This window comes from Equus caballus, chromosome 23 (assembly GCF_041296265.1).
Source record: "Equus caballus isolate H_3958 breed thoroughbred chromosome 23, TB-T2T, whole genome shotgun sequence".
NCBI lineage: Eukaryota > Metazoa > Chordata > Mammalia > Perissodactyla > Equidae > Equus > Equus caballus.
In genome coordinates this window covers 11,420,089-11,446,282 of record NC_091706.1, presented here as the reverse complement: position 1 = coordinate 11,446,282, position 26,194 = coordinate 11,420,089, and the positions used below count along the sequence as shown (strand labels likewise).

Here is a 26,194-nt window from a genome sequence, read left to right as displayed (position 1 = left end):
TGATATATGATTGGATTTGTCTGTTCTCCTGCTATTTATTTTTTATTTCCCCCATAAAATCTTTGTTCCCTTTCCCTCTTTTCTGCCTTTATTTGATTTTAGTCTTTTTTATGACTTAATTTATCCTTTTGTTGGCTTGTTATCTATAACTCTGTTTTGTTTTTCAGTGGTATCTTTCGAATTTATTGTATATATTTTAATTTATCACAGACTATATTCTAGTTATGTTATACTACTGGAAGTATTGTGTAAGAACCCTGTAATGGTATGCTTCCATTTCTCCCCTCTGGCCTTTGTGGTGTTGTATTCATACATTCACTTATATAAATTTTATAAATCCAATAATATATTATTGTTCTTTTTGCTTTAAAGAGAGTTAAAAATTAAGAAAATATGTTTTTTATACTTAAGCACAAATTTATCATTTTTGGTGGTCTTTGTTATTTTCTGTAGATGTAGATTTCCGTGTGGTGATATTTTCCTTATGTTTGAAAGACTTTTGTTAACATTTCTTATAGTGTGGGGCTGCTAGTAGTTAATTCTTTCAGCTTCTGTGTATTTGTAAGTTTTTATTCTTTTCTTTTTGAAAGATATCTTTTGCATTGTTTCCTACTAGCAGTTGCTGTCATTCTTATCTTAATATCTATATATCTAATATATAATTTTTCTCTGTTTCTAAGATTTTTCTATCATAGATTCTCCATGGTGGATTTTCTATCATAGATTTCTATCCATTGATTAGGATGTTCCTTTTCTTTTTATTTCTTGTCTTTGAGCTGCATTGAGCATCTTGGATCTGTGAACTTAGTTTTTATCGAATGTGGAAAATTCAGCCGTTGATTTTTTGGATATTTTTTATTCCTCCCCTCTCTTCTTTGGGGACCTTAATAACATGTAAGTTAGTCCATTTGAAGTTGTGTCACAGTTTATTGATGCTGTGTTTATTTCTTTTCATCTTTTTTTCTCTCATTGTTTCATTTTATATAGATTATATTGCTTTTTCTTCAGATTCTCTAGTTGTATCTTCTTTGGTGTCTAATCTCTATGTAAATCTATTCAGTATATTTTTTATCTCTAGAAGTTTGTTTTAACTCTTCTTTATATCTTCCATGTTTCTATTCAACATCCTCAGTCTTTCGTCTATCTTTTTGGACGTAGGGAATATAGTTCTGATAAGTCTTTTAATGTCCTTGTCTACGAATTCTATCATTTGTGTCATTTCTTGGTCTATTTCTAATAATTGATTTTTCTCTTCATTATGGGTTGTAACTTTCTACTTTTTTGCATTCCTGATAATTTTTTTTTTAGATTGTATACATTATGAATTTCATCTTTTTGGTCTGGAAATTTTTGTATTCCTATAAATTTTCCTAAGGTTTTTCTGGGATTTTAGTTGCTTGGAAATAGTATGATCTTATTAAGACTTGCTTTAAACTTTGTTAAACAGGACCAGATACACCTTCACTCTGTGGCTAATTTTGCCCCCTGCTAAGGCAATATCCTTCTTGTATTCTTAGATTTCCTTTGAATTAAGAGGTTTTCCACTCTAACTGGTGGAAACACAAAATTTTCCCATTTCTGTTTGAGTTCCTGGAATTGTTCAATCTTCTCATCTTGGGTGTTGCTTTTCCCAGCCTTGGGTAATTACTTCATACGCATGTGCTGATCAGTACTTAGCTGAAGATTTGAGAACTTTCTGTAGATCTCTGGAGCCCTCTCTCTTTGAAGCACTCTCCTTCATGGTACTCTGCCCTGCATACTCTGTTCTCTGCAGTCTTCCTGACCTTCCAGTGCTGTTTCCTCAACAAAGGGAATCTGTGGGCTCCAACTGGATTTCCCCTCTCTGTTCTGTGGCTTGGATACTCTCTCCAAGCAATAAGCTAGGAGCAGTCATAGAATTCACCTTACTTGTTTTCTCTCTGTCAGGGATCGTTATCCTATTCTATCCAATGGCCCAAGTCTGAAAGCCATTGTCTCATACAGTTTGTCCAGTTTTATAATTCTGTCAGTCAATGAGGCTAAATCTCGTTTCTCTAACTTCATTTTGGCCAGATGGAAATCAGGATATTCACATTCACCCAGCAGTCAGACTGATATTTTTTAAGGCAAAAAGCAAGAGAGTTTTACTTTTGTACTTAGCAATTTTCAATATTTCTTATTGCTCTTTTCAAAAATAAAGCTCTACATGATCTGGGCCCTTTTGTACCTTTTAAGCCTTAGGCCGTAAGTTCTCTTTCACTGATTCTATTCTAGCTTTCCTCCTCTTCTTTTTGTTTCTCACATGTGCTGCAAATCTTGTATTTGTGTTTATTCCATCCCCCTGCAGTATGCATACTCCTCTCTTATATGTCTAATCATTCTGTATCTTTAGCTTATTTATCACTTCTTTGCTAGGAGCTTTCCTGACCAGCTATCTGAAAAGGACCTCCAACACAGGTTGTTCCATCGTCTGATCTTGTAGCACCTATAAAGCTGCTGTAATTATCTTTTTTATTTGTTTATTTCTTTTATCCATTGTACTTACTAATGGTTAGTTATCTTATTTATTTGTTATTATCTTCCTTCACTAGAATATAAGCTGTATTATCTCCCTACCACATGGCAGGCATACATTAAATATCTGTTTAATGCACATAAAAGGCTTATTTAGATAATGAATTTATCCATATTGTAGTCCGTAAATGAATGAACTTTTATCTATAGGAAAAATTGTTAAAGAAGTTGGATCGATTTATCTTAATAAGGCTTTTATATTTTTAGCATCATTTCTCTCTGTCATCTTTACAAGTAGCAATCCTTCCCAACATTCAGTCCCCAACTCAAATGCCACCTACTTGATTTTTCTCAAGTAAAAGCATTTCTTTTATTTACTGTCGTAACACTGTAGAATAGCACTTATCACTTTCTAGTTTTTCTTTCCCCTTCCAGACTATTTCTTGTGAGCAATAACTGTGCATTATACATTTCTCTGTTCTCCAGATCTCTCAGTGAGTGATTCTTCTGAGTCAGAATGCTTAAAATGCTGTTTAAAAATGATTATTTACATTTGTAGTGTGCTTTCTAATTTATGAAGTGCTTTTACATTTATTTTCTCATTTAAAGTAATACAATTTCTCTGGTGTGAATGGTGTATATTATTGCGTGCTATAGGTTATGCCTTTGATATCACAGAATAACATTATTCTGCTCAAAACACCACTAAGACCCGTATTGAGAAACAGTGTAGGATCACGGTCTATGAACATTCCTGGACAAAATCTCTCTCTCTCTTTAATGCCAAACTGAATTCTTTTCTCTCTCTGTCCCCAATACGTGGCATAGTGCCTGGAACACGGCAGGTGGACCTGCTCATTAGATGTTTAATGAATAACTTAAAAAATAAAATTGGAAATCAATCAGTTTTAGCAGTCTATGTTTCTTTTCTAAATTTCTTTGGTACCTCCAATCTCTGGAACAGCCCACCCCTAAGTAAATTTGTGGATAGTCAATGGCAACAAAATCCAGAGTATCTTGATTTTTTTGTTGTTGTTGTTAGATTGGCACCTGAGCTAACATCTGTTGCCAATCTTTCTTTATTTCTGTTTTTCTTCTTACCCCCAAAACCCCCCAGTACATAGTTGTATATTCTGGTTTTAGGTCCTTCTGCTTCTGCTATATGGGACGCCATGTCAGCATGGCTTAATGAGCAGTGTGCTAGGTCCGCACCCAGGATCTGAACTGGTGAAACCCTGGGCTTCCGAAGTGGAACGTGTGAACTTAACCTCTCTGCCACAGGGCCAGCCCCAGAATATCTTGATTTTTAATTATTTCATATAATGGCTTTGATTCTTTTATACAAGTTGGACATAACTTAGAATTATGATTTATACATTAGAAGGGAACTTATGAGTTATCTAGGCTAACCTTTTCATCTAATTCATCTTATCTCTTGGCTTTATTACATATATATGCATTTGTATCTGTATTGCTCTCCCTTGGGAACTTCAGAGTTGTTTTTATATCCTTGTTAGGTTGAGAGATATCTGTTATAGTGTTCTGATAACTCTGATTTGATGTTTTAACACTGGGGATGATTTTTCCCTGCAGTGTGTTCAAAATATCTTTCTCTGATTAAACAGAGCAGCAGTTACATGCAGTGGTTGTCTAGGGTATTCACTAGACCTTATTACAGAAGACATGATATAGGTTGGTCATATTTTGTTAATATGACAGTGAATTGAACCACATCATACTTCATTTCAACACATTTTTTTGTGTTGAAATACAAAACTAAGTGTAGATTATTTTCATACTCACTGAGGCACATTAGACAAATTTCCACCCAAAACAATATTATTTATTCAAATAAAAAACTGAAAACATAGTCCAGGTAAATGTTAGTAGCTACTCAGTATGTTCTCTAAGAATTTAAGTTTCTAAATGAAAATTTTCTATGCTTTTCTTGTTAAATATGTTTTTATTTATCTCAAAGTCCAGGAAATCGGAATTTCCTTACTGAAAGACCTGATATAGTTACAGGTGAAGATTGTGGAACCATGGATGAGAGAAGACAGTCAGACTTCATCATTGAAAAACAGTCAGTACAACATATTTTGGAAGAAAATAGGAAAGAGGTTTCAAATTTTCTTGAAGATGCGAACCAGCCAACACCCAGCCTTCTGTCAGAGAATTGTGACTCTTTTATTAGTGAAAATGTGATCAATTTATTAAACATAGATCAGTGGAGTATAAAGAAAACCTTTGACAAGTGTGGTTTTGACAGTATGGGAGATATTTGTGCAGTCACTAGTTCTGATAAAAACCATTCCACTGAGAGATGCATTAGAAGTATTTTTACAAATCCAGAGTTGACTTTTAGTAATTCTACTTTTAATAAAACAAGTTACCCAGAAAAGTGTCAGCCAAACAAGAACTATCAGAAAGAGTATAACGATCATGAAAGAAATAATCTTAGTACATCTTTTGAGAAGGATAGTTTCCCAACCAGCTCTGAAAAAAAAGGTTGGTGTTATACACGAGAAGGGTAATAATCTATTGATCTTTTTGTTTTTAGTGCGTATTTATATATAATATAGATATGTGTGTGTGTGTGTATTTGGAGGAGTATAAAATTGAAAATAGAGTGACATTCTATTATGTGACATTGTGTGGACCAGTGATTTCGTTCCATATGGGTCATGCTAATAAGCTTCCAATTTAAAAAAAAGAACTAGTCTGTGCTAGAGTTTTAGTTCAATGCATACTTTTATTTTTAAAGGAAAATTTGAAAGTGATTACCAAGAGAAGGCACCACAGAAGACAATCCAGATATATCCAGTGAACTGTTTGTAAGTTTTTAGGTAAATCTGGGGAATGCAATTCAGCATCTAGTATAATGCATATTGAAGGGTTGAATTGATGCAATGTGAGGTAGGGGTGTTGCTGTCTCAGAGTGGGCAGACTGGCCTCTACAAAGGCTTTCCAGTTGTCAGAATCTTAGTAATATCACCCTAGTTGAGAGTATGGTGCTCGTATTTGCCGGCACAAAGCCGTCATCTTATCTGAATCTTAGTGTTAATTAGATTTGAGAAAACTGACTTATGTGTTCAAGAAACTTACACACTCACCAGAATGTCAGTTTATTAATTTACAGTAAGAAATAGAAGGGTTACTTATATAGGAATGTTTACTGGCATGATAAGCATGTTTTCTAATTTTTGGCAGCTCTCCATGGGAAGGTGGCTTGGTTAGTATAGAATCAGAACAAGGGAGTAATAGAATTCAGATGCTAATGGCATAAGCAAACATATCAAGAGTTTATGGGACTGCAGTTATACTTAATTAAAGAAAACTTGTAGTTTCGGAATAGTCCTAACTTTCTTGGTAATAATTGTGGTTTAGTCAAATCTTGGTAATTAACAATCATGAATTAGAATAGGTTTTTATTTTAGAAGTACTTTCTTATGGAAATATTTAAAATATCTATTTGTAAAAAGAATACCTATATGCCATTTTTATGGGATTGGCACAACAAATAAAACATTCACAACTTATTTAATAAAATAAAAAAATTAGGTTCTTTGCTGTCAAACTTCCAGGTATTCAGAAACTTATGAATGAAAACTAGCATGTTAGACCTTGAATTTTAAAATGTACTTTATGAAAGTGATTTTAGAACATGGTTCTCAAAGCTGGGTGCAGAACTGAATCACTCAAGGGGGTGATTTTAAAATACAAAATACCAAGTTTGACCCACACCCTTAGGATGGAGCTTATTTATTTTTTAAAAAGCTTCCCTTATAATTCTGATCTGCAGCCAACTTTGGGAACCATAATTTAGAACAATAATTTTCAGAGAGAATAAATCAAACTTTAATACTGTCTTATTTGTGACCCTAGGGGTAATATCCCTTTGAAAGAATTGCCTTCTAAGCAGTCGTGGAACTTTGGACTTGGTGAGGTAAAGTACATTTTACATTATCTTTCCAATTAAGTCAGTTGATAATTCATGTCATATTTTAGTATTTGCAGTACTTTCATTTAAGGTTAGCTTTTATTGAAAAATTTCTTTTTAGGCTACTTTTCTTACTCTGGGGAAATTATAGTTTAGGTCTAGAAATAAAATTATTGCCTTTTCAGAAACTATAATGTGTTTATTTGAGAAAAACCAATCTAGATGCATTTATTTCTTTATTTCTTTAAATTTTTATTTTTTTCGGATGTACATCGTATTTCAAATTCTGTGTACATTACATCATGTTCACCACCCGAACACTAATTATAGTGCATCCCCTCGCATGTGAGCCTAATCACCCCTCTTGCCCTCCTGCCTCCCCTAGTGGTAACCACCAGTCCAATCTCCAATGCTATGTGTTTTTTTTTTCTTTTTGTCGTTTTTAATCTTCTACTTATGAGTGAGATCACATGGTATTTGACTTTCTGCCTCTGACTTATTTCACTCAGCATAATACCCTCAAGGTCCATCCATGTTGTCACAAATGGCCGGATTTCGTCATTTCTTATGGCTGAGTAGTAGTCCATGGTGTATAAATACCACATCTTCTTTATCCATTCCTCCCTTGATGGGCACCTAGGTGGCTTCCAAGTCTTGGCTATTGTGTATAATGCCACAATGAACATAGGGGTGCAAGGATCTTTATGCCTTTGTGTTTTCAAGTTCTTTGGATAAATACCCAGCAGTGGAATAGCTGGATCGTATGGTAGATCGATCCTTAATTTTCTGAGGATACTCCATCCTGCTTTCCATAGTGGCTGCACCAGCTTGCACTGCCACCAGCAGTGAACAAGGGTTCCCTTCTCTCCACACCCTTTCCAACATTTGTTGTTTCCTGTCTTGTTATTTATAGCCATTCTGACCGGAGTGAGGTGATACCTCATTGTAGTTTTGATTTGCATTTCCCTGATAGCTAATGATGTTGAACATCTTTTCATATGCCTGTTGGCCATCTGGATATCTTTGGAGAAATCTCTGTTCAGATCTTTTGCCCATTTTCTAATTGGATTGTTGGTTTTTTTGTTGTTGATCTATATAAGTTCTTTGTATATTTTGGATATTAACCCCTTATCTGATATGTGGTTTGCAAATAGCTTCTCCCAATTGTTAGGTTCTCTTTTCATTTTGTTGATGGTTTCCTTTGCTGTGCAGAAGCTTTTTAGTTTGATGTACTCCCATTTGTTCATTTTTTCTTTTGTTTCCCTTGGCCGGTCAGACATGGGACTTGAAAATATGCTGCTCAGACCAATGTCATAGAGCATACTGCCTATGTTTTCTTCTAGAAGTCTCATGGTTTCGGGTCTTACATTCAAGTCTTTAATCCATTTTGAGTTGATTTTTGTGCATGGTGTAAGGGAATGGTGTACTTTCATTCTTTTGCGTGTGGCTGTCCAGTTTTCCCAACACCATTTATTGAAGAGACTGTCCTTTCTCCATCGTATGCTCTTGGCTCCCTTGTCGAATATTAGCTGTCCATAAACGTGTGGGTTTACTTCTGGGCTCTCAATTTTGTTCCATTGATCTGTGTGTCTGTTTTTGTGCCAGGACCATGCTGTTTTGGTTACTATGGCTTTGTAGTACAATTTGAAATCAGGGAGTGTGATACCTCCAGCTTTGTTCTTTTTTCTCAGGAATCCTTTGGCTTTTCGGGGTCTTTTGTTGTTCCATATAACTTGTAGGATTCTTTGTTCTATTTTTGTAAAAAATGTTGTTGGAACTTTGATAGGGATTGTGTTGAATCTATAGATTGCTTTAGGAAGTATGGACATTTTAACGATGTTAATTCTTCCAATCCAAGAGCACGGAATATCTTTCCATTTCTTTGTGTCTTCTTCGATTTCTTTCAACAATGTTTTATAGTTTTCGGTGTAGAGATCTTTCACCTCTTTGGTTAAGTTTATTCATAGGTATTTTATTCTTTTTGTTGCAATTGTAAATGGGATTGTATTCTTAATTTCTCTTTTTGCTACTTCGTTGTTAGTGTATAGAAACGCAACTGAGTTTTGTACATTGATTTTGTATCCCGCAACTTGACTATATTCCTTTATTATTTCTGAAAGTTTTTTAGTGGACTCTTTAGGGTTTTCTAGATATAAAATCATGTCGTCTGCAAAGAGTGACAGTTTCACTTCTTCTTTTCCAATGTGGATCCCTTGTATTTCTTTTTCTTGCCTGATTGCTCTGGCTAGGACTTCCAATACTATGTTAAATAAGAGTGGTGACAGCGGGCATCCTTGTCTGGTTCCTGTTCTTAGAGGGATAGCTTTCAGTTTTTCTCCATTGAAAATGATATTTGCTGTGGGTTTGTCATATATGGCCTTTATTATGTTGAGGTATTCTATACCCATTTTACGTAGAGTTTTTATTATAAATGGATGCTGTATCTTGTCAAATGCTTTCTCTGCATCTGTTGAGATGATCATGTGATTTTTATTCTTCATTTTGTTAATGTGGTGTATCACGTTGTTAGATTTGCGGATGTTAAACCATCCCTGCATCCCCGGAATGAAACCCACTTAATCATGATGTATGATCTTTTTAATGTATCGTTGTATTCGATTTGCTAGTATTTTGTTGAGGATTTTTGCGTCGATGGTCATCAGTGATATTGGCCTGTAATTTTCTTTTTTTGTGTTGTCCTTGTCTGGTTTTGTTATCAGGATAATGTTTGCTTCGTAGAAGGAGTTAGGAAGCCTCCCCTCCCCTTCAATTTTTTGGAAGAGTTTGAGAAGGATAGGTATTAACTCTTCTTTGAGTGTTTGGTAGAATTCACCAGGGAGGCCATCTGGTCCTGGACTTTTATTTTTTGGGAGGTTTTTGATTGCTGTTTCGATCTCCTTACTGGTGATCGGTCTATTCAAATTTTCTACATCTTCTTGGTCCAGTTTTGGAAGGTTGTATGTTTCTAAGAATTTATGCATTTCTTCTAGATTATCCAATTTGTTGGCGTATAGCTTTTCATAGTATTCTCTTATTATCTTTTGTATTTCTGAGGTGCCCGTTGTAATCTCTGCTCTTTCATTTCTGATTTTATTTATTTGAGCCTTCTCTCTTTTTTTCTTGGTGAGTCTAGCTAAGGGTTTGTCAATTTTGTTTATCTTTTCGAAGAACCAGCTCTTGGTTTCATTAATTTTTTCTATTGTTTTCTTAGTCTCTATTTCATTTATTTCTGCTCTGATTTTTGTTATTTCCTTCCTTCTGATTTTGGGCTTTGTTTGTTGTTCTTTTTCCAGTATCTTTAGGTACGCTTTTAGATTGTCTATTTGGGATTTTTCTTCTTTGTTGAGGTAGGCCTGAATTGCTATAAACTTCCCTTGTAGAACCGCTTTTGCTGTATCCCACAGATTTTGGCGTGTCATGTTTTCATTTTCATTTGTCTCCAGGAATTTTTTGATATCTTCTTTGATTTCTTCATTGACCCAATCATTGTTCAGTAGCATTTTGTTCAATCTCCACATTTTTGTGGCTTTTCTGGTTTTCTTTCTGTAGTTGATTTCCAGTTTCATACCTTTGTGGTCAGAAAAGATGCACGGTATTATTTCGATCTTCTTAAATTTATTGAGTCTTGTTTTGTGGCCTAATCTGTGATCAATCCTGGAGAATGTTCCATGGGCATTTGAAAAGAATGTGTATTCTGTGGTTTTGGGATGGAATGTTCTGTATATATCTACTAAGTCCATCTGGTCTAATGTGTCCTTTAAGGCGAGTGTTTCCTTATTGATCTTCTGTTTGGATGATCTATCCATTGGTGTAAGTGGAGTGTTAAAGTCCCCTACTATTATTGTGTTACTGTCTATTTCTCCTCTTATGTCTGTTAATAATTGCTTTATATATTTAGGTGCTCCTATGTTGGGTGCGTAGATATTTACAAGTGTTATATTTTCTTGTTGGATTGTTCCCGTTATCTTTATGTAGTGCCCGTCTTTGTCTCTTATTACAGTTTTTGATTTAAAGTCTATTTTGTCTGATATAAGTATTGCTACCCCTGCTTTCTTTTCTTTGCCATTTGCATGGAATATCTTTTTCCATCCTTTCACTTTCAGTTTGTGAGTGTCTGTAGGTCTGAAGTGTGTCTCTTGTATGCAGCATATACATGGATCTTGTTTTTTTATCCAGTTGGCCACCCTATGGCATTTGATTGGAGCATTTAGTCCATTGACATTTAAAGTAGTTATTGATAAATATGTGTTTATTGCCATTTTGTCACTTTTTCTTTTTTTGGGTGTTTTAGTAGTTCTTCTCAGTTCCTTTCTTTTTCTCTTGCTCTCTTCCCTTGTGGTTTGATGGTTATCTTTAGTAATATGTTTGATTTCTTTTGTCTTACTTTTTTGTCCTGCTTGTTATAGGTTTCTGGTTTGTGGGTACCATGAGGATCCTATTTAATATACTGTGCATGTAACAGTCTATATTGAGTAGATAGACTCTTTAGCTTGACCTCTTTCTAAAAGCTCTACTTTTTCACTCCCCTCCTCCCACATTATGTTTTTCACATCATATATAGTCTTATGTTTAGTGTGTGTCTGTCTATTACCCTCTTATCATTGAAATAGGTGATTTTAGTACATTTGTCTTTTAACCTTCATATTATCTTCACAGGTAGTTGATCTGCTGCCTTTACTGTCCTTTTACCTTACTAGTGATTTTATTGCCTGTCTTTTGTTGTTGTTGTTTTGGGTTTTTTTGATAATTTTTTTATCTCTATTTGTGGTTATTGCTTTCCCACTTAAATAGGTCCCTTCAGCATTTCTTGCAGAACTGGTTTCTTGGTGATAAACTCCTTTAATTTTTGCTTGTCTGGCAAGCTGTTTATCTCTCCTTCCATTCTGAATGACAACCTTGATGGATAGAGTATTCTTGGTTGTAGGTTTTTTCCTTTTAGCCTTTAAATATGTCGTGCTATTCTCTTCTTGCCTGTAGGGTCTCGACTGAGAAGTCCGCCGATAGTCTGATGGGCTTCCCTTTATATGTCACTTGTGGCCTTTCTCTTGCTGCTGTTAGGATTCTCTCTTTGTCTTTAATTTTAGACATTTTGATTATAATATGTCTTGGTGTGGGCCTCTTTGGGCTTCTCTTGTTTGGAGCTCTCTGTGCTTCCTGAAGTTGGATGTCTGTTTCCTTCCTCAGGTTAGGAAAATTTTCCTCTGTTATTTCTACAAATAAACTTTCTGTCCCTTTGTCTCTCTCTTCTCCTTCTGGGACCCCTATAATCCGAATGTTAGCACGCTTGATATTGTCCCAGAGTTCCCTTACTCTCTTCTCATTCTGTCTAATTCTTTTTTCTCTTTTCTGTTCTGCTTGGGTGATTTCCTCTAGTCTTTCATCTAGTTCGCTGATCCGTTCTTCTCCTTCCTCTACTCTGTTATTGAGTCCCTCGAGTGAATTTCTCATTTTGAGTATTGTATTCTTCATTTCTGATTGTTTTTTTTTATATCTTCCAGTTCTTTGCTGATGTGCTCACTGTGTTCATCCATTCTTCTCCGCATATCTGTGAGCATCCTCATGATATTTTGTTTGAATTCTTTGTTGAGTAGGTCACTAGTTTCTGTTTCACTTAGTTCTAATCTACAAGAGCCAGATCCTATAAGCTCTTCACAGCAAAAGAGACTCAAGTTCAGAAAGATTAAATAACTTGTTCAAAGTTACACATTTGAGCCAGGATTCAAACTTTTGTCTTATCTGACTGTATATTTTCAACTATATTAATTGTTTTGTCTTTTTGTCTTCAGTATGTACATTGAGTACATATCATGAATTCATTTAATAGAATTTATTGTCGTTCTCCTGTATGCTAGACACTGAAGATTCAGTGGTGAAGAAACAGTTTTTGTTCTTATGAAGCTTATATTGTGTTATGCACTAGACTCTGCAAGGTACAGAGATGAAGGGACATGGGACCTGTTTTTAGGAAGCTATGGTCTAGTAGCTAGACAGAAACAGAAAAAAATATAATACATTTAGATAAATTGCTCCAATTGGGGTTTGTACAAAGGGCAGTGGGAGACAAGTAAAAAATAATTCTAAGTTTCATGGCTAGTCAGGAGGAAGATGTAATAGAGGAGAAAACTTTTGATCTGGATATCAATTAATAAGTTTACCAAATGGACAAACTGCCTTCATACTATGAAGAAGAAGCAACATAGATAGAAACTAACAAGTGAGAGAGTATAGCTTATTTTAGAAGCTGCAAAGTAACTTCATTCCAGTTGTTGTTATTGCTACTACTATAGTGTAAATTACAAGCGATGGCGGAATGGCAAAAGATAATTCTAGACAATATAAAGGGCTAGATCATAAAAGACTTTACATGACATGTACCAGTTTTATTTTCTGTCACCAAACAGAGCCACTGAAAAAATTTTAGTAGAGGAGTTTGATGACATCTGAGTATTAAAAAGTTGACTCTAGCAACAATGAGAGATTTGAGAAGTGGCATGACTCGAGGCAGGGCAAAAAATAATGAGGGCTTGAAGTTGAGCAGTGTAAGTAAGGATGGAAATGAGGGAAGAGCTATCACAAAGATTTAGAAGATCTTGATTTGATAGTTGTTGTTGATTAGTTAAGGGAGAAGGAAAACATTGAAGGAGACCTGGATTTATTATTTGGGTAAATGGGTAGTTGATGGGATAGTGCCATTCACCTAGATTGAAGTGTTAATGTTTTATTGAGGATTTTTGTATGTATGTTCATCAGGGATATTGTCCTGTGATTTTCTTTTCTTGTGGTGTCCTTGACTAGTTTGGATATCGGGGTAATGCTGGCCTCATAAAAGGAGTTTGGAAGAGTTGTCTCCTCTTCTCTTTTTTGAAATAGTTTGAGAAGGATAGGTATTAATTCTTCTTTGAATGTTTGGCAGCATTCACCAGTGGAAGCCATTGGTCCTGGACTTTTGACATTGGGAAGTTTTTGATTACTGGTTTGATATCTTTACTAGTAATAAGTCTATTCATATTTTCTATTGCTTCATGAATTAGTCTTGGTAGGTCGTATGTTTCTAGAAATTTATCTTTTTCTTCTAGATTGTGCAGTTTGTTGTTGTATAATTAATCATAATGGTGTCTTATGATGCTTTTTATTTCTGTGATATCAGTTGTAATGGCTTTTCTTTCATTTCTGGTTTTATTTATTTGAGTCCTTTCTCTTTTTTCTTGTTAAGTCTAGCTAATGGTTTGTCAATTTTGTTTATCTTTTCAAAAAACCAGCTCTTAGTTTCATTGATCTTTTCTAGTGTCTTTTAGTGTCTATTTCATTTATTTTCACTCTGATCTTTGTTATTTCCGTCTTTTACTAACTAGGTTCAGTTTGTTCATTTTCTTGTTCCTTGAGGTGTAAGGCTGTGTTGTTTATTTGAGATCTTTCTTGTTTCTTAATGTGGGCATTTATCACCAGGAACTTCCATCTTAGAACTGCTCTTGTTGCATCCCATAAGTTTTGGTATGTTGTATTTCCATTTTCATTTGTCTCAAGATATTTTTTAATTTCTTTTTTGATTCTTCTTTGACCCATTAGTTGTTCAGGAGCATGTTATTTAATATCCACATATTTGTGAATTTTCCAGTTTTCTTCTTGTAATTGATTTTGAGTTTCACGTCATTGCAGTTAGAAAACATGTTTAATGTGATTTCAGTCTTCTTAAATTTATTAAGATTTGTTTTGTGGCCTAACATATGGTCTATCCTGGAGAATGTTCCTTGTGTGCTTGAGAAGAATGTGTATTCTGTTGCTTGTGGATGGAATGTTCTGTGTATGTATGTTTGGTCTATCTGGTCTAAAGTGCCATGTAAGGCCAATATGTTTTTATTGATTTTCTGACTGGATGATCTATCCTTTGATGAAAGTGGGGTATTAAAGTCCCCTACTGTTGTATTGTTGTCTATTTTCTCTCTTTAGGTCTGTTAATATTTGTTTTATTTATTTTGGTGTTCCTGTGTTGAGTGCATAAATATTTACAAATGTCATATCCTTTGTTGGATTCACCCCTTTTTTATTATGCAGTCATGCATTGCTTAACGATGGGATACATTCTGAGAAATACGTCAGTAGGCAATTTCATCATTGTGAGAACCTCATAGAGCATACTAAAGGGGAACAAAATTTGCCATCCCAAAATGTGTCTCTTTAACGTGAGGATTGTTTTAGGCTGACTGCTTTTGAGAAAAAAAGACTTAGAAAGTTTGTCTTGTAACCTACCCCTTAACTGCCTAAAAGAATTCAGATTAAAAAAAGCTGTCTCAGGAAGCAAGCTATCACCTTAGCATAACATGAACTAGGTGATAGACAGGAAGGCACCTAGAAAAGCCTGATTTTTGGACTCCCTTCTGTGTTTTTCTGTTTCTGTGGCCAAACACTTGTTTTCTAAGCATTTGCTCCTTTTCACTTACCTGTGAATTGCCTTCTTTCCCTTTCAAGTCCCTGACTCTCTTCATCTCCAACATCTTATTTTGTCTTTACCTGAAGATGATATTTAAGGTGAAGGCTTTGGCTAGTTACTTGGTTTTATTGTGTTTCTCACATGTGTACATGTTATTAAACTTTTGTTTTTCTCCTGTTAATTTGTCTCGTGTCAATTTAATTTTTAGATCAGCCAGAAAAACCTAGAAGAGTAGAGGAAAATTTCTTCCTCTCTTACAGTACTTACACAAACCTCAATGGTATAGCCTGCTACACACCTAGACTATATGTTACTTTTCTTAAAGGATCACTGTTGTATACACAGTCTGTTGTTGAATGAAACGTTTTTATGTGGTGCATGACTATATAATGACCTTCTTTGTCTCTTATTACTCTCTTTGTCTCCAAGTCTCTTTGTATTAAAGTCTATTTTGTGTGATATATGTATAGCGATGCCAGGTTTTTTTTGGTTTTCATTTGCATGGAATATCTTTTTCTGTCCCTTTACTTTCAGACTGTGTGTGTCCTTACCTCTGAAGTGAGTTTCTTATAGGCAGCATATAGATGGATCTTGTTTTTTCAGTGTATTTAGCCACTCCATATTTTTTGAGTGGAGAATTTAGTCCATTTACATTTAAAGTAATTATTAATAGGTGTGGACTTATTGCCATTTTGTACAACTTTTTCTGACTGTTTTATAATTCCTTTGTTTTTCCTTTTTTTCTTTCTTTGTGATTTGATGATTTTCCGTAATGGTGTGCTTAGGATTCCTTTTTCTTTATCTTTTGTGTATCTACTGTAGGTTTTTGCTTTGTGTTACCATGAGGCTTATGTAAAACAACTTATAACATTCTAAGTTCTTAAAAACTTAAGTTTGAATGCATTCTAAAGATCTAAATTTTTACTGCCCTCCCAAGTTTTATGTTTTTGATGTCAGAACTTATATCTTTTTATCTTGTGTATTTATTAACAAATCATTGTAGTTGTTATTTTTAGTACTTTTGTCTTTTAACCTTCATACTAGCTTTATAAGTGATTAACCCATCACCTACAATATTAGATTATTCTGAATTTTACTCTATAGTTACCTTTACCAGTAAGATTTATAATTTTATATGTTTTCCTGTTACTGATTTAGGGCCCTCTCGGTTTAGCTTAAAGTCCCTTTAACATTTCTTGTAAGGCCAGTCTAGTGATGATAAACTCTTTTAGCTTTTGGTTGTCTGGAAAACTTTTTATCTATCCTTCTATTCTGAAGGACAGCTTTGCTGGGTAGGGTATTCTTGACTAGCAGTTTTTTTCTTCCAGCACTTTGAATATGTTGTGCCACTCCCTTCTGGCCTGCAAAGTTTCTGCTTAAGATCTGCTAATAGTCTTATGAGGGTTTCCTTGGATGTAACAAGTTGTTTTCATCTTGCTGTTTTTAAGATTCTTTCCTTGTCTTTAACTTTTGATAACTTAATTATAATGTGTCTTGGTGAGGTCTCTTTGAGTTCATCTCATTTGGAACTCTCTGGGCTTCCTGGATCTGGATGTCTGTTTCTTTCCCCACGTTAGGGAAGTTTCAGTCATAATTTCTCTAGATAAATTTTCTGCCCCTTTCTTCTTTTGGGACCCCTGTACTACAAATATTGGTCCACTTGATGTTGTCAATAAGTTCCTTGTGCTATCTTCATTCTTTTTCATTCCTTTTTCTTTTTGCTCCTCTGATTGGGTAAATTCCACTGCCCTGTCTTTTTGTTTGCTGATCCTTTCTTTGGCTTCATCTAGTCTTCTTTTGTACCTTTCTATTGTATTTTTCAGCTCTGTGATTTATTTTTGGTATTTTTCTTATACTTTCTACGCTATGTTCTCTTTGTTGAAATTCTCGCTTTGTTCATGTATTTTTCTCCTGACCTTGGTGAGCATCTTTATGATGGCTAATTTGAACTCTTTATCAGGTAAATCACTTATTTCATTAAGGTCTTTTTCTGAGGCTTTATCTTGTTCTTTGATATGGAATGTCTTCTTCTGTTTCTTTATTTTCCGTGATTCTCTGTGTTGGTTTCCATGCATTCTGTAAAACAGCCACCTCTCTAGTCTTGAAGAAGTGGCCTCGTGCAGGAGATGAACCTTATGTTTCAACCCTGCTGTAGCTCTTGGTTGTCTCTCAAACCTTTGTGGTTGTTCAAGCAGTCTACTTTATTTTTAGTGGCTCCCAGTATTTGAGGGTGTGCAAAAACCTGCCGGTGTCCCAATAGGGAAGATCTCAGTCAACATCTAGATTCAGTCTAATTGGAAACTGGACCCTGATGCAGCAGCTTTTGAAGTATGTAAATATACCTCATTCACGGGAAGACTTTGACATGAGCATTTCTGTGTGCTCGTCTGCACTGAGCCCTGGTGTGATAGCCATATAAGAACTGTTTGTTTGCTGACATCCTGTTGAATCTATGAACACAAGCCCTGCTGGCCACCAGAGCCAGGCTATCAAGAGATGTGTCTTTTGGGCAGCTGACACAGAAACCCTGGTGCTAGATATGTGCACAATCTCCTTTCTTGGAGACATTAGCAACCTAGGGTGGGACAGATGGAGAGTGTGAAGATGGTAACCATTGGGCTTCCTGGTCTCTGGAGAGGATTGCAGTTAGCCCCTAGGTCTGTGCTTAGTTAGAAGCTTGTCCCTCAGGCCACAGGTATGAAGATAAGCTAATAGGCTTCTGTCACAGAAAGACAGGCATTTCAGTCTGCTGCCTCACTGCTGTGCCCTGGACCGGTAGCTGGTTAGGAACTCTTTCTTTGTTCATTATAGTCCTGTGGGACCTGTGAACGTAAACTGTAGGGGAGGAAAACAATTCCTCTACCCTGTGGGTCCTTCTGGCTGGTCTAAGAATTAAATTGACATGAGACAGAATAACAGGAGAAAATCAAAGTTTGATAAGATATGTACATGGGAGAAACCCAGGAAAATCTTGCTGGAGTGGCTGAAATTGCCACCTTAATACCATCTTCAGCTAAAGATAAAGGAGGATATTGGGGGTAGTGGTTTGGAACTTCAAAGGAGAGGAAGACAATTTACATGACGATGGAAATGCAAATGTTTGATAAACAAGTGTTTGCTGGGCCATCTGTAGACAATGGGAACGGAAAGAGATCTTTTGATAAAATGGCCCTTGCTAGATGTCTTTCTGTCTACCACACCTAGAATTATCTATGGTGATATCTCCTTCCTGGCACAGGCCCTTCTATCTTAAATTCTTTTAGGCAGTTAGGGGGAAGGTCAGAATTTCTTTCAAAGAGTCAAAGACTCTTTTGTCCTTAAAATAATCAAGGCAAAGAAACACATTTTGGGGTGGCAAATTCTTTTTTTTTTTTTTCTGGGAAAGATTTGCCCTGAGCTAACATCTATTGCCAGTCTTCCTCTCTCTTTCATTTTTTTTCCCCTCCCCAAAGCCTCAGTGCATGGTTGTATATTCTAGTTGTAAGTCTTAGTTCTTCTATGTGGTCTGCCGCCACAGCATGGCTGCTGACAGACGAGTCATGTGGTTCCATGCCCGGGAACCAAACCCAGGCCACCAAAGTGGAACACACCGAACTTCAACCACTAGACCATCAGGGCTGGCTCAGATGGCCAATTCTGATCCTCTTCAAAGCCTTGTTGGCTACCAGAGCCAGCTGATCAAGGGGCATCCCATGGGTGGCAGCTGCGAAAACTGGGCCTCCAGACAATGTGCACAAGCTCTTTTCTGGGAGATACTGGTGACTTGGAGCAAGGCAGAGTTGGACTGTGAAGATGGTGCCCGCTGGGCTCTATGGTCTTTGGAGAATGTTTCAGTAGGCCTGTAGATGTGTGTTAAATTAGAAGCCTGCTCCTTAGGCCAAAGATTTAAGATAAGCAAATAGGCTTCTCTCACAGAAGGATTGGGGTGCGATTCAATCTACTGTCTCTTTGCTTTGCCCTGGAGGGTAGCCAGTTAGGAACTCTTTCTCCATTTGTTACAGTCCTGTGGGACCCTCAAATGTAAGCTCCATTCTGCAAGGTACTGGTGACCATGAGTGAGGCAGCGGGAGAGTGGAAAGATGGTACCCAGCCTCCTAGTTCACTGGAGAGGATTACAGTCAGCCCTTAGATGTGAGTTTAATTAGAAGCCTGACTCTTAGTTTGCAGCTATGAGGATAAGCTAATAGGCTTGTTTCACAGAAAGACTGGATAGTCAGTGAGCTGCCTCTGCTCTAGGCCCTGGGGTGCAGCATGGTGAGCCTGTGCGAGCCCTTTAGGAACTGTTTTTCAGTTCCGTGTAGCCTTGTGGGTCTCATGGACACAAGCCCTGTTGGCTTTCAAAACTTGACGTTTTGGGGGCTTATCTCTTTGGTGAAGGTCTTAAAAGTTCAAGTACCAGATATGAGGGTCAAGCCATTCACTCCTTGGGGAGAAGCTCAGAGTTGTGGGTTCCCTCCTGGTTGTGGATCACCATGCCCAGGTGGGGTTTATGTAAGATTGTGTCTCGGCCTCTCCTACCCATTTGACTGTGGGTTTTTTCTCATTCCCCTGATGTATAGGAGTCTCTGAGCTTGTTTTGGGGTTTCTTTCAGAGGAAATTGTTCTGTATGTAGCTGTAGATTTGGTGTGTCTGTGGGAGGAGGTGAGTTCAGGATCCTCCTACATTGCCATCTTGAACTGGAACTTATTTAATTTTAAAGTAGTAGAGGAATAAGATTTAAATTATGGTTGTTACCAATGGGAAGGTAATCACTAGAGAAATCAAGACATGTAGAAGATATTCAGAATTCAAGGGAGTGGGGATGTCACAGTAGGAAGCCTGATCAAGATGGGAAAGAATGAAATAACTTTTAGATAAATGGGAAAGGTAAAATGTAAGGAATGAAACCTGCTTAGCAATTAATATATGAAATATCAAGAGGTTGATTTTTCTTAACAAGATTCAAAGAATATCAAATTGAGAAGAAAAAAATAATCTTTATAGTTTTTCAAGAAACATGTAGAACATAATAACAGAGGTTAAAAATACAAAGATGGCAAGATATATATAAATAAAATATATATTATTGAAACAAGGAGAGTAAAAATTCAATGAAAAGCCCATTCAGAAAGGAGAAGAAGAGGTGATACAGAGTTACTGATCCATACCGATCATGAAATCCTGCTGGGCAGACATTGTGTGAAAGCTTGCTATCCTAGAAGATGGGGAAATTCCTTAAATAATTTAGTTTCTTCTCTTTGGGACCATTTTATTTGTCTGTTATCCTCTATCAACAGATCTGAAGTGGATATTGGAGTGTTTGCCTGTCTTGGGGGTCTGTATAGCTTTCTCAGCTTGTGTCTTACTGGTGCAGGTTTGGGGCTTGAATATTCTAAGAGTTGAATGTACAAGGCTTTTTAAATGATTAAATAGTGAGGTTAGAAAAGAGGCTTTGCTTGACAAAGTTATTCAGGGCTCCAAGCTGGTAGGGACTCTGGTATCTTCAACTGGTAGGTTTCCAACTTGTTGATACTGGGTATAGCAGAAGGGAAAAGGAAGTGGAGGATTGTGGAGAAAATTTTTATGGGCCAGCACTGGCAGTGGTGTACACCACTTTGCCCATGACCAGAACTTAAATCACGTGTCCACACCAACTCCAAGGGAGGGTAGGAAATGTGTTTTAGCTGTATGCTTAAAAGGAAAGGGAAACATGTTTGGTGAACAACTAGATGGTTTCTCCTTTATGCTACCTATCTGTCTATCAAAAACTGTATATCCCACCAACAGAGAATATATGTTTTCTATAAGTCCCTACTATATTTGCAAACATAATTCATGTAGTAAGCCACAAAGAAAGTCTAAGAGATTTATCTAAGGAGAGATTGATAGCCATATTCTCTAATAAAAAATTCATTAAATTAGAACTAAAGAAGAGGAAAAGAAGTTGCTTAACCTCCCTGATCTTCTTGAAAATTAAGAAACACTCTGGTTTTGAAAAAGAAAAAATGAAAATAAATTACAAATTACATAGAAATTGATGAAAACCAAAACCAATGGTGTGTTCTGTAGAAAATTGATACCTCTAAGAGCTTTTACTATTTAAAAAACCTGAAAATAAATGAACTGATATCCAACTTAACAAATTAGAAAAAGAAAAACAGAATAAATCTCCAAATTGCTTTAGTATCTTTTCCTTTTTTCAGCTGCATTTGTTATGATTACCTGAATCCTTTCTTTTTTGTCAATTCATTTCTTATCAAGTGTCTCTTCTGTTGCTTGCTGTTTCTAAATGAATTTCAATTTCGTTTTGTTTTATTGTTTGTCATAGGCAAATTTTTCTTTGTGAGTTTAAAATTATCTTTGTGGAATTAAAGTAATATGAAGGAAGAGTACTGTAAAATGATTTGGTGGGGTGAAAAGGGAGCTATAAGTGGATATTATTGTGTATACTTAGGAGTTCTTAAATTTTATTTTTCTTTTAGATTCTGATGGAAAAATGAGGAACGTGTTCTTTAAAAGGCAGGCCAACCTCTACTACGAAAGTCTGTCAGTATAAGTGAATTTTTTTCTTTTAGAAAAACTAACATTTAAGTGGAAATTGTTTTAAGTGCTTTTTTTTTAGGTTTTTGCCAGCAAATATGTTTCCTAGATGTCTTAGAATATACTAGTAATGCAATTGTCTTCAAAACTACTTTTATCTTTTATAAAATGTGTTATACATGATGAATATATGTAACATATATGTACATTTTAGCGAATAATAGTAAAATAGATACCCTTGTACTCACTTTGTAGCTTAAGAAATACTACGTAATCAGTACATTTGAAGATCTTCTCAATTGCATTTCCTATCCTGCCCCCTAGAGGTAACTATTATCCTGAATTTATTTTTATGGTATCACACATAGACTTTTACATTGCTTGGTTTTGAACTGTTCACAGATTGAGGCAAATGCTATATATTTTGCTGCAACTTGCTTTTCTTTGTTCACCCACTCTGATATTTGTGACTCTAGTATACTTTATTATTTATTTACTGCTATGCAAACTTCTGTTGTGTGAATGTACCTCAATTTATACATTTTCTGGCATTGGTTATTTAGATTGTTTTGAATATTTTGCTATAATAAACAATGCTACTTGGACAATTCTTGACATTTCTCCTGGCACACATGTATGAAAAATTTCTCTTGAATATGAGTCAAGGAGTAGAATTGGCTAGTTCAAATGTTATGCGCCTCTTCATCTATTCTAGGTAATACAAAATTGTTTTATAAAGTAGTTGTGCCAGTTTAAACTCCCACTTGCAGGAGCTAAGACTCTTAGTTGTTACATATTCTCACTAACACTGGATCAGCTTTTTATCATTGTTGGAATCTGGTATTTCATTGTAATTTTAATTTATATTTCCCATTATTAATTAGGTTGATTTGCCACCCCTGTTTATCTGTGAAATAGCTTTCATGTCTATTGGTCATATTTCTTTTAGAAAGTTTGGCTTTCCTTATAGGATATATCTTTTCTATATGTAGATATATATGTATATATCCTATATATCTTTCATATATATGTACTAGATTCTCATTGCTTGTAGGCTGTGTGTAGCAAATACTTCATATTTGAGTGGTCATTTTAGTCTATACTGTCTTTTTATGAAAAATAATTTGTGGTACTTTTTAGATATTCTGTGATAGAATGATTCTTTCGAATATCTACTTTGCTAGGATACCTAGAAATCTTTATCAACTTTTTTCTTTTGGATTTAATTTAAATTTTTGAAGTGTAAATCAGTAGTCTGGTTTCTATCCTATCTTGTCTGCCCTATTTCCTTTTGCCTCATATGAGTAACTTTTTTATTGGTTTATGGTTTATCATTTTACTATGTTTTGTTGTGTTCTGTTTTTCTTCAAAATAAAGCCTAAGAATATATAAACACATATTCACATGAGTCTTAGTTCTCCACTTTTCTCACTTAAATGTAGTATAGGATATTTTGTATAATATAGGATATTTTATAGATGAATTAAATGGATTCATTTATTTAGTAAGTTTCTTATAGATTTCTCCATCTTAATACTAGACATTTCTTCATCCCTTATTTATGACAATTTGGTAATCTATTATGTGGATGGGCTATAGTTTATTCAGTCATGACCTGTTGGTGGACATTTGGCTTGTTTCCAGTATTGTGTTCTTATAAACAATGCTTGGTGAACAACTTTGTGTATATGTTTCTTAATTGTGGAGGTACATTTTCAGGATAATTTCTAGGAGTAGGATTGCTGTGTCAGAGGGGAGATACATTGTTTTTTTGTGTAGTTATTATTGCCAAAATTCAATTTTGATAGATATTACCAAATTCCCTGTTGCATCATTTGGCAATCTCACCAGAAATGTGCCTTTTTATTCCACAGCCTCACCAATAGGGATTGTGTTCAAACTTGGGAATTTTTGTGAGTTTTATAAAAATAGATAGGTAGACAGACGGATAGATGGCAGTTTAAGTTTGCTTTTCTTTTTCTATAAGTGAAGTTGAGTGTCTTTTAAAAATATTTAATGTCTGTTTTCATTTCTTTTTCTTTAAAGTCTCCATTCGTGTCTTTTGACCAATTGAATTTTTGGTATTTTTTTTCTTGATATTTAAGAACTCTTTATATATTAAAGAGATTTAGGTCTTTGTGATATGTCACAAATATTTCCTCCTAGTTTATTATTGGTTTTTGATTTGTTTTGACTTTGCTTATGATATTTCCTGCTTTGCCAAAGGATTAATGTATTTTTTTATGTGGTTGATTTTATTCATCTTTTCTTTTATACTTCTGGATTTAATTAGAAAGACTTTACACTCCCAGGTTAAATGAATTCACTTAATGTTTTCTTCTAGTGTTAGTATGATTTTATATTTTTACACTTAAATCTTTAATCCATTTAGAGTTTATTGTGATTTAAGGTGTGAGATGTGTATTGATTCAGGTTTTTAAAATGCATCTTTTCCCTAGGCATTTGTGAGACCACCTTTTTTATGTACTAACTTTTCATATGTGCTGGGCTTTCTTTACTGTTCTACTGGTCTTTCCTAATCTTTGTGTGCTAATACTGTACTATTTTTATGGTAAGTGCTTTATAGTATGCTTAATTTCTAAAACAGTTACACCTCCCTTTGTACTTTTTAAAGAATTTTTCTGGCTAATATTGATTATTTTTTATATAAACTTTAAAATCAACTTGTGTAGCTCCAAAGAAATATTTTAGTTTTATCAGGAAAATGCTAAGTGTATATATTGATTTAGTGTGGATTATCATACTAATGATGTTGAGTAGACCTATCTAAGAACAAGGGATGTCTTTTTGTTAATTCAGCCTAATTTTGTATCTTTAATAGTTGTTTAGAACACCTTTAAGCACTTTAAAGTTTTCCTCAAGTAGATTCTGCATGTCTCTTGTTAGATTTGGTGGTAGGTACTTTTTGTTGTTTTTGTTGCTACTTTAGTGTGAATGCACGTCCCTCTTGGTCTACAGTATTTATGCATTGTGAGGAGTCATGACCTACTTCTCAGGCCTATTTTTAAACTTTACTTGCTCTCATAAGAGAACACATTAAGCACATAATGAAAGAATGTCGGACTGGATGCTTTGAGTTGATTTTTTAAGTACAGCTTTTATTGTACAAGGAAGCTTTGTTTATTAGATTAGCAAATATCTGGTGCTTTTGAACTTAATAAACTTGCCTTATTCCTCCTTCCTGTAGGTTGACACTTTAAATTATTATTTAAATTATTTGTTCATAAAACATTGTTCATATATTATAAAAAATCAATTGAATTTTCTCTGTTCTCCTTTCTTGCCTTATGTACCCTTATTTTACTTGTAGATGAAAAACTTTTAAGTGTAGAATAAACCCGTAATACTCTGTCAGAAATCCAAGATGCGGAGTTTCTCAAGTTTTAACTAGTTTTGGCACACTTTTAAAATGCTCTGCAGTATGTTAGCTAAACTTATGTTACCAGCTGATATCTGCTGCCTGTGTATATATTTAGTAGAGTATTAATAAATACCATTCTTCATGAGTTAAATGTTCGTTTTCAGATCTTGAGTCTTCACAGAGTAGTTGGTCTACCAGTTACTCTCCAAGGCCCACAGATAGTTGTTTCAGTTCTAGTTCAGAGATGGTAAGTTATGCTTTTCTTTTTTTTTGCTTATTAATATATGCTATACTAGTTTAGAATTCTTTGTATATCTCATAGTGTACGTTTGCATTCTGAAACAAATAGTTGAGACAATAACTAGTGGAAATATAAATGTAAACAAAAAATGAAAAATATTAAAAATGTAAGAACGTAAACAGAAATATAAAATTAAAGTATAAATGAATGTGTTCATTATTATTGACAAAAGCCAATCTTATCAGGATATGTGTGTGTGTATATGATAAAGTTGTGTTTCTTTTAAAAGAGTTTTTAAAAGAACCCACTCATAAGAATTGAAAACCTAAAACAACCAAAAATACATACAAAAAGAAAACCTTAAGGCTTATATGAAGAAAACACTAAAGTGTTACTGAAGACTGTCGTCTGAATAATTGGAATGACATGCTATGTTCTGAGTGGGAATGCTGCATTTCTCAGAAATCACATTTAATGGAATTCTCCTCCATCAATTCTTCCGTATTCATTTCGTCCACCTTTTGTCTCTCACTTTCCATCTGAACTGCTCTTGCTAAGGAAGGACCCCAGTGATTTCTATTTTGTCAAATTCGTTGGACACTGAAGTTTTTATTTTACAAGAACTTTTAGTAATATTAATAGAAATTATGTTCTTTTTTTTTGAAACATTTTCTTCTCTTTGCTTTTATGATAACACACTCTTTTGGTTTTTTCATACCTCTTTGAGTGCTACTTTATGCCTTTGTCTACTTCTCTTCCACCCTTCCTCCTATATAAATGTCATAGTGTTTACGGTTTGCTGCAGGATCCTTTTCTTCTCTTAACCTACATTCCAAACTCTAGATGATGTTATGTGCTCCAATGACTTATATACTGTCTAGTTGAGGACAGTTCTCAACTTTATGACTTTAGCCCAGATCCTTATTTAGATGTCCAGTTTCCTAGCGGATACCTCTTCTTGGATGTTTCACAAAAATCTCCTTCTTTTTATTCCTCAAACTGAATTCCCCTGATCTTCTCCCCAAGTCAGTTTTATTGATATTTCCTATATTAGTGATACCTTTTTGTCCACTCAATTGCTCACTCTAGAAACTTAGTAATTAACTGTCATTTCTTTCTGCCTCATCTGCCTTCCTTAACCACATTCATTCCATCACTTCATTCAGTCAATTGTACTTCCAAAATACTTG

At 35.0% G+C, this 26,194-nt stretch overlaps 1 protein-coding gene across 3 annotated transcripts in view; it reads left to right on the top strand.

The window, feature by feature from the left end:
* LOC111772204 (regulator of DNA class I crossover intermediates 1-like) overlaps positions 1–26,194 on the top strand; it is a 75,569-nt gene that overhangs the window by 46,841 nt on the left and 2,534 nt on the right. The window contains exons 9-14 of one of the 3 annotated variants that reach the window (XR_011431675.1): positions 4,472–5,001; positions 5,258–5,327; positions 6,379–6,439; positions 21,324–21,387; positions 21,637–21,707; positions 24,928–25,010. Coding sequence is in view for 1 of the 3 variants with exons in the window: in XM_070248970.1 (XP_070105071.1) it covers positions 4,472–5,001; positions 5,258–5,327; positions 6,379–6,439; positions 24,928–25,010 (744 nt within the window). In the remaining 2 variants the exon portion in view is untranslated. The remainder of the gene's footprint in view (positions 1–4,471; positions 5,002–5,257; positions 5,328–6,378; positions 6,440–21,323; positions 21,388–21,636; positions 21,708–24,927; positions 25,011–26,194) is intronic. The other 2 variants (XR_011431674.1, XM_070248970.1) reach the window with 2 other exon arrangements.